The following is a 15,280-nucleotide window of genomic DNA, read 5'->3' on the forward strand; positions in this document are numbered from 1 at the left end:
CTACGCAGGTTCAGGCTGGGGATGTCCATTTAACAGGTGTGACCCTCACTTTCACAGTGAGTGCTCATTCATGGGAGCTGTTCTGTTCTTCAGGATTGTCACCCCCCGCCCCCCATTCTGGGTACCCACATCCTATTCAGCATTCAGAACATCCCACATCGGGGCGCCTGGGTGGCTCAGTGGGTTAAGGCCTCTGCCTTCAGCTCAGGTCATGATCCCGGGGTCCTGAGATTGAGCCCTGCATCGAGCCCGGCATCGGGCTCTCTGCTTAGCGGGGAGCCTACTTCCACCTCTCTGCCTGCCTCTCCGCCTACTTGTGATCTCTGTCTGTCAAATGAATAAATAAAATCTTAAAAAAAAAAAAAAATTAAAAAAAAAAAAAAAAAAAAAAAAAGAACATCCCACAACCTTGGGCTCATCTACTGGGGGCTGCCTGGCAGTTTAATAGAGGCAGAGCTGATTTTTTAAAAATCTTCTGCACAACCACTAGCCGGGAAAGGGGTACCTGGATGGTCTTCAGAGTCCTGAGACACTTTCCGTCCCAGAGGCATTCTGGGGCTCCTTCTAACAGGAGAGGAGGAGTTCCGCGTGGGTCTCGGCCCAGGGGACCCTCATGACCTGAGGAGGGGTCGGGGGACTGGTCTGGCAAAGCCCCCAGAATCCACCCGCGGTCTGGCCTCTCTGGTCTGCCAGCAATTTGCCCGGGGATTTTGTGCAAAGGGCCTCTTCGCTCTGGGTCTCAGTTTCCCCAGCTGTCAGAGGGAAACCGCGGTCTGTCCCCCTGCTGTGATGCGGGCACGCGGGAGATCAGGCAGGGCCCGAGAAAACCCGGCAGGGCAGGCCCAGCCACCTGGGCATGCACGGCCCGGGGTGGGGGCGGGGAGCGGCGGCCTTGCTCTGGCTTCCCATCGGGGCTCACCCGGTCCAGGCCCCCCTCCCTCCCGGTCTGCTCTCCCTCCCTCCTTCCCTCCCTCCCTGCCCTCGCGGAGCGCCGGCTCCCGGCATGCTGCGCGCTGCTGACAGCCTTATAAATAGTCGCCTTTGCGGGCGGCCGGCGAGGACGGGCAGGGCATCACTGGCCCCGGCGCCCGCCGCACCCCTCCCCCAGGTCAGTGTGTGCCCGCGTGCATGTCCGGGCGCGGGGGGCGCCTCTGCGGGGGATGGGGGAGCGGCGCGCGCCTGGGGCCTCGGGTCTGTGTGTGTTGGGGCATCCTTAGGGTTTGTGCGGCTGTGTGTTTGTATGGGTGGTTGTGATCGTGTGGATCCGCCTGTCTGTTCTTCCCAGGCTCTGCTCCGGCTAATTTTTGCCACCCTGTGCGTGCCCGAGTCCAGGGATGTGTGTTGCAGCCCCTCCTACCGTCCTAGACAGTCACCCTTTTGTCCAGGCTGGCACTCCTGGCGCTGGGGCTCCAGGTCCCTGCCCTTGGCACCTCCCAGCTGGGGCCCAGGGAAGGGGGCTGTGGCCTGACGCCCTGCCTGGAGGACCTGGTGGGGGCCACCTATGAGATTGGAGGAGCTATCCTGCCCTGTCATTTTGAGTGCTGGGGGGACAGGAAGCCCCCTGGTTGTTTGGCCCCCCCCTGGCCCAGCCTCCTGAAAGGAAAGGGGCTCTCAGGGAGCCCCGGGGCCAACACTTGGGACTTTTTTCTGAGCACTGCTCAGACATCCACTCAGGACTCTCCAGCCTCAGCAGGACAGGGCCTGGAGAGGGGCCCAGAGAGGGGACACCAGCTGCAGGCCCAGAGAGGGGCCACCAGCAGCCCAAGGTCACACAGCTGAGTGATGAACCCTTAAGTGATTGTTGCTCTGGGCCTCAGTTCCCCGGGCCCCTGGGCAGACCCCCCGGTCACAAGAGGAGTTGCTGCAGCCTGGACCCAGGGGCCTTATAAGGCCTGGGTGCTGAGCTGGTAACCCAACTCCGTCCTGGACCCCTGGCCTCCGTGAGGCCTCCTCACGACCCAAGTTATTTTGGACCAAGGAAGTGGCAGGTGCCAGCAGGACAGAGGGACTTAGGTTACTGGGAGGAGGCAGGGCAAGGTGGGTGGGAGGCCACTCCGCAGGATGTCACCTCAGGCTCTCCCTGCCCGGGGACCCTCCTCCTCCCTAACCAGCTGCTTGGGGCGCTGGCGGCTCCTACCCTTCCTTGAGCACACTCAGCAGGAAAGAGGCTATAACTCATGCCCCACGAGCAGCGGGACAGTCAGCAAAGCTGCTTAGAGACCCACTGGGTGCCAGGCCTAAATCAACAGAAGATGCAGCCCAAGGTTGACCCCAGTGGAGCTCTGGAGCAAGTCTCTTGTCCTCTCCAAGCCTCAGAACCCTACCAAGATGGCCGTGAGCATGGCACGAGGCCCCCAGCCCTGTGCTCAGCTGGAGGCCAGGCCAAGTGCAGTGGGACACACAGGCTGGGGGTACAACAGAGGGGTCCAGTACCGTGTGATGTGCGCGACGCTGGGGGCGTTCGAAGGAGGCGCCTGCCAGTGTGGGAGGGAGGGCAGAGTCCAGGAAGACTTCCTGAAGGAGGTGACGCCTGAACCAAGTCCTAGCCAGCAGCATCTGGGGAAAGGCATCCAGGCATCAGGTGCAACAACAGAAGCCAGGGCCCGCAGGTGGGACACGGTCATGGTGGGTGAGGAGGCTCCAAGCAGTTCAAGTGATGGCTGTTAAGGCTGCAGAGGGGGGAAGGGGCCAGGCTGTTGGACTCTGTCAACCATGTTAGGGGCTCAGGCTTTATCTTGGGAGCTAAGGGGCCACGTGTGGAAGGGTTTTAAGCAGGTGAGTGATGTGGTCTGATGCTTATTGGAGAGAATCCTGCGGATTGCCTGGTGGGATATGGAGTTTGGGAGACCCATGGGAGGCTGGGGCAGTGGCCAGGTGCCCTGCTTGCAACAAGGAAGTGGTGGTGAGCCCACAGGCTGGAGAGACAGTCGGGATGTGTGTGTGCAGGGGGGAAGTGGGGTGTGGGAGAAGGGTGTTCACAGAGACTGGGGTCTCTGGCTGGGCAACAGGGTGTGGAACTGGGGGCATGGGAAGTTCTATGGGGATTCCAGGCCCCTCTAGGGGTTGTAGACTTATGGGGCTGAGGAGGGAGGCTGGAGGTGGCTGAGGAGAGACAGGGGTCCTGGGGACCTGAAGCCAGCATCGTGAGGGTAGAGTGAGGGGCCTGGGGTTGGGGGCATGCCAGGCAGGGTGAATGCCGCCCAAGGGCTGGGCATCAAGAGTCAAGGCAAGACTGCCTGGGATGGTCCCTGGTGGCTTTGGGGAGGGCAGGTGGGTGTGGAGGTGACAATTCTAGGTGGAAGGAGAGGTTGAAGCAGAGTAGGGTTCCCGGGAGGAGGTGGGGTTCACTCACATCTGAAGGGAGTGGTAGAGCGAGATCCTCAAGGGGATGAGGGGACAGGGGTCATGTCAAGGGGTGAGAGGCTGGGGACCCTCCCCGTGTGAAAACTGTACAGCGTCATGTCCCTTGAGTAGCTCCTGCAGCTTCCTCCCCCTCAGGCCTCTGTGTCCCTTGGAGCATCCTTGTCCCAACCCCCTCCTGGCTGAGGACGAAGCTCAAGTCCCTCTTCCCGCCTCCAGCCTCCATGGAACTTTCCTCCCAGCCCTGGGGAGCGTCTCCAAGGTGCTGGGCAGACGCCTGTTTTCTGGGACTTGTAAGGGGAGCAGCTCAGCCATTGCTGACGCCACTGTTTCTGTCCCTCAGGATTGTCCTCGCCACCTGGCTCCTCCGGCGGGAAGAGGTGGACAGGAGGGCGTTGCTGCCCTTTTGGAACAGCGGAAGTACACCGAGGAAAGGTGACTCTCCCAAGGTCACTCAACCTTCGGGGCCCTCCCTGCCCTGCACCCTTGGGAGCCTCAGGGCCTGGCACATACCGCGTGGCTGGGCAGAAGCGGGGGCAGGGGGCACGGAAGGCCCCCTCACCTGCCCCACTTGTGCCCTTGTCTTGCAGTGTGTGCTAACTCGGCTCCCAGGACCTCAGCAGGATGGAAGGTACCAAGGCTTTTCTTTGCTGTTCGCTGCCTGGGCCTCAGTGTGCCCGTCTCTTAAGGGGTTGCACTTTCAGGAGACCTTCTGGGAAGGGCTGGAGGAGGGGCTGCCAGAGGGGCCTGTCTGGGAGCCTCCAGCACCCTCCTCGGGTGTCTCACGGGATCTGCCAGCTCCACAAATAATTTTAGAAGCGAGGAGGCCTCCTTGAGGCTCCTGAGGGCCCCAGAACTCACCTCCTACGCTGGTATTTATAGAGCTGAATCCCTGCCTCTTTCTAGAAAGGGTGGGTGCTGGCAAGGGGAGGCTAGCCCTGGGGAGAGGCCCCAAGTGTGTAAATGCCAAGCCTAACGAGGATGAGGCAAGGTCCAACCCCTCTGTGGGACTCAGTTTCTCTGTGGTCCAGAGAGGGGTGGGTCTTGAGGTTAGCTTGGGCCCTCCTGGCCTGCTTTGGGCCCGGACCTGGAGGGAGGCGTGTGGTCAGCAGAGAGCCTGGCTGGCCCGCCTCCTGGAAGTATCACCGCCCAGTCCTTGGCCTTGTGCCTCTGTCTGGGCCGCTCTTAAAGGAGCCTGCAGCTGCTCTCTGAGCCGGCAGTCGCCCTTCTACTGCTTGGGCCCCCAAAACCAGCAGCCCCTGGGCTGTGGGCTCCCCCACCTCCACGTCGTACGAGACACTGGGCAGGCCGTGGATGGGAGCCCGCAGGAGAAGCTGTTCCTCTGACAGCTCCTGTAGGCCTCCAGCCTCAGGGCCACAGGGCCCCTGGGAGCTGCCAAGCCTTGCTCAGTGGGGAGGAACAGAGAGCCGGAGAGAAGTGGGGACTCCTCTAAGGTGACACCAGGAGGGCCTACTTCCCTGAGAAGAGGGGAAGGCTGGGCAGCCTGGGAAGAGGGCCCGGGTTCCAGTTGTAGGTTTGGCATCCTCAGAGCAGGCCCCTGCCTCCCTCGGCCTCAGTTTCCCTTGCGCGGTGAGGCTGTGGTCTTGCTGAGTTCTGAGGGCGGGCAAGGCCGAGGCTGGAGCAGGAGTTCGCCTCCCTCTCTGGGCGAGGGCTCTCCGTGCCCACCGCAGCCCTTTTCCCTGGCAACTGTCTCCAGGGCAACATATGTTGTGGTTGCCAACTCTGTACTCGTACTGCCCAGGGAAGGCGGGCGATGGGCAGGCCCCGGGGGCTGGGAGAGGAAGGGTAGGGGACGCGGGAGAGCGGGACCATGGGGGCCTGCTGCTCGGGAACCCGCCACACCACGGAAGACTCAAAGGCCAAAGGTGACCCGCTGCTGCCCAGCGGCCACCCACCCCCTGCCGGGGGAGGGTCTGTGAGGGTTGGCATCCGAGCCCCCTTAGAGTTGTCCTCCGCCTGGGCCGAGTCTGGCGTCCCCAGGCCTTTGCCTGGAACAGCCTTTCCGCCCTGACCGCTGAGCTGGACTCAGCCTGTCTCTGGTTGCTCCGGCAGGAGCCTGAGCTGGGTCTCCCGCTGTAAGGCCCCCCGGCACTGGCTGGGGGCCGCAGAGGGGGCTTCAGGTCTTTGTCAAGCGAGTCCCTGAACTCTGCCCCCCTTTTCTGTCCCCCAGAGAAGCTGAAGAAAACCAAGATCATCTTTGTGGTTGGTGAGTCCGAGGCAGGCGGGCCGGGCAGCCAGCAGGGAGGCTCTCCACAGGCGCTGCTGGGAGCCTGGGGCTGGGGCTGCCCCCGGGGCTCTGCCCTTCTCCGCAGGCCGGCGGCGGCTCACTGGGTTTCTGAATGGGTGGGCGCTTACAGGAGGGCCCGGCTCGGGGAAGGGCACCCAGTGTGAGAAGATTGTCCAGAAGTACGGCTACACCCACCTCTCCACCGGGGACCTCCTGCGGGCCGAGGTTGGCTCTGGCTCGGCCAGGGGCAAGATGCTGTCGGAGATCATGGAGAAGGGGCAGCTGGTGCCGCTGGTGAGTGGACCTGGTGGGATGGGAGATAGTGGTGGCCCCAAGGGGGCTCCCCCACCAGCAAACCCATGATGCCCTGGAAAGGCTGCCTTGAACCTCCCTGGCTCCAAATACCCCTGGCTCTGGTCCCCATTTCCCTGGGCAGGGAATTCCTTCTAGAAGCTCCTGGAGCTTCTAGGACCCCTGCCCCTGCTGATCCCTTCAGCCTCACACCACGCACTCAACTCCCCCACCCCCCGCCCGCCACCACCCCTGCAGTTACCTTCCAGCTGCTCTGGCCTTTCGGTCCTGTCAATCTCATCAGATTCTTCCTGCCTGGAATGTTCTTTCCTCCTCAGCTCAGACCTCCCTGGCTCCACAGATCTGAGCTCAGATCCCCCCTCCCCACCATTTTATAGCTCCAGAAGGCCTCCTTCGTGGCCCATTCAACCTGTCATGCTTGGAAATTGCTAAACTAACCTCACGGCACGTGAGCTGCTTGAGGAAGGTCTGCTTTGTTCCCAGTGGTGTCCTCAGGGCCCTGGACTGGAGCTGGCTGGGAGGAGGGTCTGAGTCAGTCTTACTGAATGAATGGATGGATGGATGAAGGGCTTCATCAACCCGGTCAAGTCTTCACATTCAAAGGAGGCTTCCTGGAGAGGGAGGCTTGTTTAGAACACCTTTATTAGGGCAGAGGCCTGGAAGAAGGAGTGCAGAGAGGAGCTCACGACCCCTCCATCTTTGCCTGTGCCCCCAGGAGACAGTATTGGACATGCTTCGAGATGCCATGGTGGCCAAGGTAGATACCTCCAAAGGCTTCCTGATCGATGGCTATCCTCGGGAGGTACAGCAGGGAGAGGAATTTGAGCGGAGGGTAAGGTACAACCTGCTGGGTGCATATGGGGGCTGGGGTGTGGGGTGGCCAGGCAGAGGGTGCTGTGATGGCCAGAGTTTTGGGCAGAGAGAAAGAGACTGATTGTGGGTTGGGGTGGGGGAGGGGTAAGGAGGAACACTGGGGAAGAGTTTGCAGAAGTCTTCCTAGAAGTCTAAAAGAAAAGTCTAGAAGGAGACAAAGCACAGGCTGGGGAGCTCACAAACCTGGGCTCAGGTTCTAGCTCAACAGACCTTGGGCCAATCATTCTGCCTCCTTGAACCTCATCAGTGTCCTCATTTGCAAAATAGGGGGGGGGGGGCACCGTTGGCAGCTTAAGGAGCAGAATGCGATTAGAGAGAATGTAGCCTTCCAAAGTGGAGCTTGGCACCTTGAAACCTGTAGTCAAAGGGAGCAGGACAGACAGGACTGGAAGGGTCAGGTTGGTGTGGAGAGAACAGAATCTAGGGGGCATGGCAACCAGGATTGATGTGGCAGAGGGGGTTCAGGCCTAGCTGGAGGCCTCGAGGCCGGGGAGTCCAGTCTCCTTCCACGGGCCACGGGGAGTCTGGCTGGAAAAAGTAGACCTCAAGATGCTGGCTCCTAGCTGCCTGAAACAGACGCCCAGCAGGAAGGCCAGGCAGGGGGCAGCTCTCCCAGACACACGCACGTAGGCATACAAGCACATGTATATGTCCACACATACAAAGCACACACATGTGTATGCACATCTGGCAATGCACATATACACACTCATGCAATGCACGCCTGTGGACATCGCACACTTATACACAGGGATGTGCACGTGTGAACACACACACACACACACAGCTCCGATCCTCTGGGGTCACAGGTCGTACTAGGGAAACAGGGCTGCAGGGAGAAGGGGCACAGCAAGGGGTAGGGCTAGCTCCAGGAGGGCTTCTTGGCAGAGGAACTCCTTCCCAACCTCGTGGGGAGGACCAGGCATCCCAATGGGCTGGGGTGGAACCAGACCCCCCAACACTCACTTCCCAAGCCTGTGAGGCTGGGGCTGTCGTTGGGCTCCCGTAGCTTTGAGCCTCATCCAGAGGTAGGATATTCCAGGTTCCAACCTTGAAGTGCCTGCAGGACCTCAAGAAAGCTTCTACCCTGCTCTGGGCCTCAGTTTCTCTGTCTTTGAAACAGAAGTGGTCTGGGCCATGGACACTGTGGTCAGGTGCTCGGCAGCCTCAAAGCACGTACTGTCATGACCCACACGTACCAGCTGTGTGACATCGCCTCCAACCCTCAGGGCCACATCTGGAAAATGAGATTATTAAAAGTCTCCTTCCCTCCTGAGGCTGTTGTGGGCTCCACGGAGGGCAGTGGACCCAGCACAGGGCCCAGACCCGCCATGGCCTCCAGGGGCCCAGGCATCTGGTCTTCTCAGATCTGGACACCAGGGGGCATCAGGGCCTTGTGCAAGGAGGACAGGTCAGCCTTGTTCCTTCTCGCCCTTTGCGGTGGAGGAAACCTTCATTCCAATGACATGGACAGTGTTCAGGACCACCCGCCCCCAGGCCGGGCTCAGGAGCCCGCCCTCCCACCTTGTCAGGTTCTGGTCCAGCCCCGCTGTGTCAGACAGGTGTCTCGCTGCCCTCAGGGGCTCCTAGCCTGGCTGGGGAGAGGGACAGCGAGTAAATAACCAGAGGCCTCCTGACACATTCTGGGCGAAGATCAGGAGAGGGCACTGAAGAGGGTGTTGGAGGTCGCTGGGGATGGCGCTGGGGGTGGCCTCTGGGAAGACTGCGCCAGAGGAAGGAGATTTTTGTTCGAATCCGAAGGCCAGCACTTGGTATTGAGGGTAAGGGTTCCTGGCATGAGCAAAGGCCTGGCACGGGAGGAGGCTGACGAGAGCCCAGACTGCAGTCAGGGTGGCCGAGGAAGGAGAGCGAAGGAGTGGGAAACACGAGAGGAGGAGGGCGGGAGGCCCTCTTCTGAGGGCACGGGGGGAGCCAGGGGAGACGTGGGGAGCAGGGGAGCGGCTTCTGGAAGGTCCCTCGGGCTGCCTTGGAAAAGGGCTTGGAGGTCTGAGTGGGTCTCAGGTGGGGCTTCTGACTGGGGAGGAGGGGAAGGAGGTGGCCCCAGTGGGGCAGGAATGGGGCTCCTATGAGTGCCCTCCGCCCGCAGATCGGACAGCCCACGCTGCTGCTGTATGTGGACGCAGGCCCTGAGACCATGACCCAGCGGCTCCTGAAGCGCGGAGAGACCAGCGGGCGAGTGGATGACAACGAGGAGACCATCAAGAAGCGGCTAGAGACCTACTACAAGGCCACAGAGCCTGTCATTGCCTTTTATGAGAAACGCGGTATCGTACGCAAGGTGCGCCCCCTGCAGGCCGTGGGTCGCCCTAGGAAACGGGTTTTTGCCAGGGGTGGCCAAAATTCCAGTGACCTTAGGTCAGCCCTCCTCTCCAGGCCTTGGTTTCCCCACTGGCTCGGTGATTGGCTGTGGTCCCTGTGGCTGGGCTTAGAGAGCAAGGCCAGGTCTCTGGAGAAGTGAGCCCGTGTCTCCGCGGGGCCCAGCCGGCCTTCCCCATCATCTCCGCCCTTCCGGCCGTGTCCCCACAGGTCAATGCCGAGGGCTCCGTGGACAGTGTCTTCTCCCAAGTCTGCACCCACCTGGACGCCCTCAAGTAGCAGCCCTGGAGCCCCTTCCCCGGCCGAGCCCCGCCCCACCCCTGTCCTGACTGAGGCTGTCCCCAGCCGGAGCTCAGCGCCTCCACCCTGCCCGGCTGGACTGCAGACAGAGGAAGCCACTTTATCCTGTTTTCGTGGACAGCCAACCACTAAAGGAATTTCCAAGGACATTCGGTTTTATTCCTTTTTCTTTGCTTTCACTGGAGTTGATCCACGTGCTATGGCCTCTCCTAGCCCCTCACCCTCCCAGTCCTCCTCGGGCCCCTCAGCCCACCTTGGCCAGCTGCCTTTCCCTAGCACCATGGGAAGACCCAGGGCCCTTCCTCACCCAGGCCATTGCCGGGTCTGGGGCTCCAGGGTGACTGAGGCAGGATGCTTGCTCTTGGGGACTAACGGTCAGGCACAGCCGAGCCCCAACCTGGGTTCCTCCCAATCCTCGCTGGGCAGCCGTGGCCCTGAACCCTCATCGCTCTGAGCATGTTTTCTGTGCTTCATGCCACTGGGACCTGTGTGCAGCAAGGTCATGGGCTGGGTTGGCGGCGGGGGGGTGGGGGCTTCCTGGGCAATGGGAGGGCACATATGAGCTCTCTGGGTGGGCAAAGAGTTGGCTTCTGGGTACAAGAAACTCTGAGGGTCTGGCAAGGGCATCGAGATTGGTCAGCACTCCCTCCCCGAGGAGGGGAGATGTGGAAGACCTCCCACCATACGTCCCTGGACAGGTCACCAGCTGCCTTGTCTGAGCCCATTTCCAAATCTGAGTCAGGGTTTATGCCCCCTGCAGTCCCCACTCCTCAATGTGAGGACGAGAACATGCTGAACAGGGGTGTGAGGCCAGCAGTCACTGTGGCCGTGGGAGCTGAGACCAGAGCAGCCTTGGATATGAGCAGGGCTGGGGTGCTTTGGGGAGGGTGCCCCAGGATCCCCGGGGGAGAACCATCTTGCCTTTCCCGTTCTTCCACTGTGACCTCATCACTGCAAAAGGCTGAACTTGGTGCTCACGTGTCCTTAACACCTGTCCCAGCCCCAGCTGACTCCCTTTAGAGCCAGGAGGACCTTCGGCAGCCACACCTGGCTGGAACAAGACCCCACGAGGGGCTGATTGTGCCCAAGCTATGTCCCCCTTCATTTGCAGCAAGTGTGGCTGGTTTTCCATCTACATTAGTTATTTAAAGTTTCCTTTAAAATAAACATATTTAAGTTATAAAAGTGAGTCTATTGAAAGAAGAACACAGAGCAAGTAAGTGAGAGCACAGGGGGAGACAGGAGAAGGCAGGCATCGTGGGGGAATAAGCCTTGCGGGCTGGGTGGGTGCACGGGTAAGGCCTCTGCCCCTGGTCTCTGTTCCCCAGGCTAGCTGGGGTGTGCTTGGGAGTCTCAATGGCTCTGTGACCTTCCACCTCTGGGTCTCTGTGTCACCTCCGTCCAAGCGGGCTAATGCACGCGCACACACACACACACACACACACCTTCCAGCTCAGGGTTGTCCAAACCAGCGTGAGGACAAGCAGGGAAGACACGCCAAAGACCATAGAGTGGGAGAAATCACCTGACAAGAGTATCTTCATAATCCTTATTTTTTTTTCAATTATAGCATCATCATTTCAGGTGTGTCCCAGTTTAACGAGAACCTAAGGCTGACCCAAACTCCTGTTCGCCACAGAATCACCTTGTCCACTTAAATAAACAAGTTGGAAACTTGAAAAAGCAAAAAAACAACTGAAACACAGAAATGTAAAAGGTCTAGTAACCTCCACCCCATCCTTGCCATCACAGACCTTCCTTCGAGGGTCTCCTTCGTGCAGCTGGTTCCTTGAGGTGGAGCTCTGGAGGGGGGCCTAGGAGTTCACTTCACCGTGACAGAGGTCATGGAAGGGTCGAGGGAACAACTCTGCAGAGCCTCAGAGGCCTGTTGGATAGAATACAGGTGAGAGGGGTGCAGGAACAAGAGACAAGCCTAAAGGGGCCAGATTTGTGGGGCCTTGAGTGCCGACCCAAGTATCTAGTCTCTTTCCTAAGGGCAATGGGAGGTTCGGAAAGACTGTTTTTCTTGGGGCGATGGGGGGCAGACCACCTGGGTGGCTCAGTGGGTTAAGCATCTGAATCTTGATCTCGGCTCAAGTCATGATCTCAGGGCCTTGCTTCAGGCTCAGCACTCAGTGGGGAGCCTGCTTGAGGATTCTCTTTCCCTCTCCCTCTGCCCCTCCACATTTCCCCCACTCCCCCCACCATACTCTCTCAACTTAAAAAGAAATAAAAGAAGAAAGTTTCTTTTTTTTTTTTTTTAAAGATTTTATTTATTTATTTGACAGACAGAGATCACAAGTAGGCAGAGAGGCAGGCAGAGAGAGAGAGAAGGAAGCAGGCTCCCCGCTGAGCAGAGAGCCCGATGTGGGACTCGATCCCAGGACCCTGAGATCATGACCTGAGCCGAAGGCAGCGGCTTAACCCACTGAGCCACCCAGGCGCCCCAAGAAGAAAGTTTCTTTAATGAGAGCCTAAACTTTAATGAAAAATTTCAAACTGAAATTAGAGGAAATAATAGAATGAACCCCCATCAGCCAACATTTAGTAACTGCTGTCATTTCCCTATATGTCCTTCATTATTGTTTTGGTCTTGACCAAGTATTTACAGTAGATTACAGATATGAAGAAAAAAACTTCACCCCTCAAGTAGGATTCTACGAAATAAGGACACCTTCCTTCAAAACCACAACTCAGAGTTTCTGTAACACTAAGTTAAACACTAATTTCATAATTTATAATAATCAGCCCACAGGCAATTTTGCCCAATTGTCCCCCAAATGTGTCTTTGTTCAAATCAGGGTACAACCCAGGATCATAGCCGCCACCACCCCCCCACCCCCCCACCCCCCGTTGCGATATCTGTCAGATCTCTTTCAACCTTAGAATCTTTGTTGTGACAGCTGTCTTGCAGAAAACTTCCAGATTCACCCTTTGCTTCCTTCTGGTGTCGTCCAACTTGCTCCTGTCTCTAAATTTCTTGTGAACTGGAAGTTATTTGTAAAGGCTTCATGGATTCAGGCTTAGCCTGTGGGGCAAGAACACCTAAGAAGTGAGGCTCAGGAAGGCCTTTAAACCCAGGCAGGGGGCCAGAGCTGCGGCGTGTCCGGCCTACCAGGGCACGCAAGGCCTGCGTAAAAAGCTGATGCTGCTTCAGCAGAGCTGCCCTGGCCGCCGAGGCTGGGCTGCTGGCCCCCGGCCCACACTTTGGGTAGCTCAGGGAGAGCCCGCTCAGCAGATGCCTGGCTTCTGGGAGTGGGGAGGAGGGGGAGTCTCTGGGGTCAGCCAACGCCTGCTCCTCCGCTCGTGTGGGCTGGGAGGTGGGCGTGGCATTGGGACCAGGCAGGAGCCCATCGCAATTGTCACACTCTTGACCTCTCTAGCGATGCTCCAGGCAAAGGCTTATCCCAAAGTTGCCGGAACATTCTGACCAGCCAGAGACCTCAGGGTCTCAGAGAGAGAGAGAGAGAGTGCTCTGCGGGGGGTGGTGGCCTCAGATGCCCCCCCGACAACGGACTGCGCCCCTAAGTCTTGGCCTCGAGGGCCCTGAGGGCCTGGCCGGAGGCGCTGAAGTGGGAGAGGAAGGAAGCAGGGAGCAGAGGAGGCCAAGGCTGCCGCCTCCCAGCCTGGAGAGGGGCCTCGAGTAAACAGGAAGGCCTGGCGGCTCCGCAGTGGGGGGGCTTCTGAGGGGTGCGGGCCAGGGCCCTACTGCGCATGTGCAGACTGTGAGCACAGGGCTTCCTCACGGGTAAAGCTGACCCAGAGAGGTTGTGTGACTTGCCTCAGGCCACACAGCAAGGCAGGGGCACCGGGCTAGACCCTCACCTCCCTCTCCAGCTTCTGCCCTCTTCCTAGGGTTCTAGTGCAGGGTCTCCCTGCCACTGTTGCCCTCCATGGTTCGTGGAATGCTGGGCGAGTCTCTCCCCTTTGCAGGCCTCAGCTTTCTTTCTATGAACTTCCAGCCTTACAACATAGAGGTTCTAGAATCCTAACCCAGTGGAATTCTTGTGTCTCCTGGGTGGTCCTCATGGGTTCTTTGCACCTTAGGGAGTGGGTTTCAGCAAAAAGGCCAACATTTGGGAGGCAGCGGGTACCTAGACCTGTCCTTGGGGAACAAGGAGACTCTGAAGGACTTCTCTCTTCTAGAACAGAGCAGAGCCTGGCGGGACCACTGATCTGGTGACCACCAGGCCCCCTTGGGGAATCATTCCCTCTCATCAGAGGCCCTGTCCTTGGCTTAGCATGCCTCCAACACCCACACTCTGAGGCCTCAGAATCACAACCTGTGCAAGCTTGAGCTGCTAACATTTATACTAACCGAATTCTCAAACACCTCTCACAGGCCAGGTGCTGTTTGAAGTGATGGGGTTGGGGCAGCAAAGCAGGATCTTTGTCCTCATGGAACTTCTGTTCTAGAGAGGGAGACAGACCAAAATAAAATAAAATAAAATAAAATAAACTATATAGAATGTGTCAGATGGAGACCAATTGGTGGTGTGGGGAGGGGCCTATTTTAAATGCAATGGTCAGCCAAGTCCTCACTGACCCTGTGACTTTGCATGGTGACTTAAAGCCCTGTGGTTATCTAGGGGGAGAGTGTTTCAGGAAGTGGGAATAGCAAGTGCAAAGGCCCTGAGGTGAGTTTGGACTTGGCACATTCTAGGAACAGCAAGGAGGCCAGTGTGGCTGTAGTGTGGGGAGTAGAGCAAAAGACGAGGTTGAAGAGGGGACAGGGGAAGCCTCGCTGGCCATTTGAGGGGCTTTGGCTTTTATACCGAACAAGGCGTTGACCCAAGATAGGTGCTGAGCAGGAGGGATGAAACTTGGCTTAACTTCAACAGCCACCCCCCTTTACTGTGTGCCAAATGGGCTGGGAGAAGGGTGGCAGCAAGGGAACTCCCTAAGGAGGTGACCACAATATTCTAGGGGGTGCTGCTGGTGACCAGGGTGGTAGCTGGGCGGTGGGTGGGAACCCCACAAACACTGGAAAACTGGGAAAGCCGCTGACAAGATTCTGTGTAGATTGGAGGAGGGGTTATGGGAGTCAAGGTCAACCTCAAGGCTTGAGCGATGAGAGGAGGGATCTGTCACGGTCTGAGAAGGAGACCCTGAGGCGGGAGCAGTTGGCACAGAAGGGACAGAACGTGGTGCAGGTCCCATGAAGCCTGAGCTGCTTATGTTACACCCAGGAGCCTGGAATCAGGGGGAGAGTAGAAAGCTGGGAGCCATCAGTATCCATAGATGGCACTTAAAGCCATTTGTCTGGATGAGGTCACCCAGAACAGCACTTGTCAAAATTAATGTGCACACGGATGCCCTGGGGATCTTGATAAAATGCAGGTTCTGAGTCAGCAGGTCTGGGGCAGGGCCGGAGAGAAGCTCTCGGGAGATGCTAAGACCACATTTGGAGTAGCAGGGAGCTAAGGCATCATATTTTATGGCTGAGACCCGCCGTGGGTGATGAAACCGATAGAGCGGCTTGTGATCCGTATTTGAAAGGAAATGAGACGAGATGGATACACATCGTAAGGGTATATGTGTTCACAAAACACTGTGATTGTTTGAGCCTGAGTCCCAGGTTCATGCTGGGACACAAGGTCATGATCCCAAAGGTTTGCGAAAACCTGACCTGGGTATGAGAAAACAGAGAAGGGAAGAGGCCCAGGGGTCAAGCCTGGGAGGATGAGGAGGAATGAGTAAGGAGGCAGATAAGGTGACCAGGGAGGTGGGAAGAACAACAACACGGAATGTTCTGGAAGCTAAAGGAGGAAATACAGGCCAGACCTGAATTACCCTCTGCTTCTCCCCAGACCTGTTGTCGTGCACCCTTGAGTCTCAGTTTCTTGCACT

At 58.3% G+C, this 15,280-nt stretch overlaps 1 protein-coding gene across 3 annotated transcripts; it reads left to right on the forward strand.

Moving 5' to 3' along the window:
• The first annotated feature begins 963 nt into the window (after positions 1–963).
• On the forward strand, positions 964–9,579 carry AK1 (adenylate kinase 1). Of its 3 annotated transcripts, none has more exons than XM_059141051.1 (8): positions 964–1,108; positions 3,704–3,809; positions 3,951–3,991; positions 5,552–5,587; positions 5,739–5,902; positions 6,636–6,752; positions 8,901–9,092; positions 9,341–9,579. In XM_059141051.1, exons 3-8 carry the CDS (start codon positions 3,985–3,987, stop codon positions 9,407–9,409), a joined length of 585 nt encoding a protein of 194 aa, XP_058997034.1. In that variant the 5' UTR covers positions 964–1,108; positions 3,704–3,809; positions 3,951–3,984; the 3' UTR covers positions 9,410–9,579. The 3 variants fall into 3 exon arrangements, with proteins under 3 accessions (XP_058997034.1, XP_058997033.1, XP_058997032.1); XM_059141050.1 differs by having other exon boundaries at positions 3,704–3,795; XM_059141049.1 differs by lacking the exons at positions 964–1,108; positions 3,704–3,809; positions 3,951–3,991 and adding an exon at positions 5,138–5,246.
• The last annotated feature ends 5,701 nt before the right edge of the window (positions 9,580–15,280 follow it).

This window comes from Mustela lutreola, chromosome 12 (assembly GCF_030435805.1).
Source record: "Mustela lutreola isolate mMusLut2 chromosome 12, mMusLut2.pri, whole genome shotgun sequence".
Taxonomy (NCBI): Eukaryota; Metazoa; Chordata; class Mammalia; order Carnivora; family Mustelidae; genus Mustela; species Mustela lutreola.

Excerpts from the sequence above, each read along its gene's own strand:
- AK1 (XM_059141049.1), top strand. The coding sequence starts at position 5,192 with ATGGGGGCCTGCTGCTCGGGAACCCGCCACACCACGGAAGACTCAAAG. Across the intron at positions 5,588-5,738 it reads CAAGATCATCTTTGTGGTTG|GAGGGCCCGGCTCGGGGAAG; the intron begins GTGAGTCCGAGG and ends GGGCGCTTACAG. Across the intron at positions 9,093-9,340 it reads AACGCGGTATCGTACGCAAG|GTCAATGCCGAGGGCTCCGT; the intron begins GTGCGCCCCCTG and ends GTGTCCCCACAG.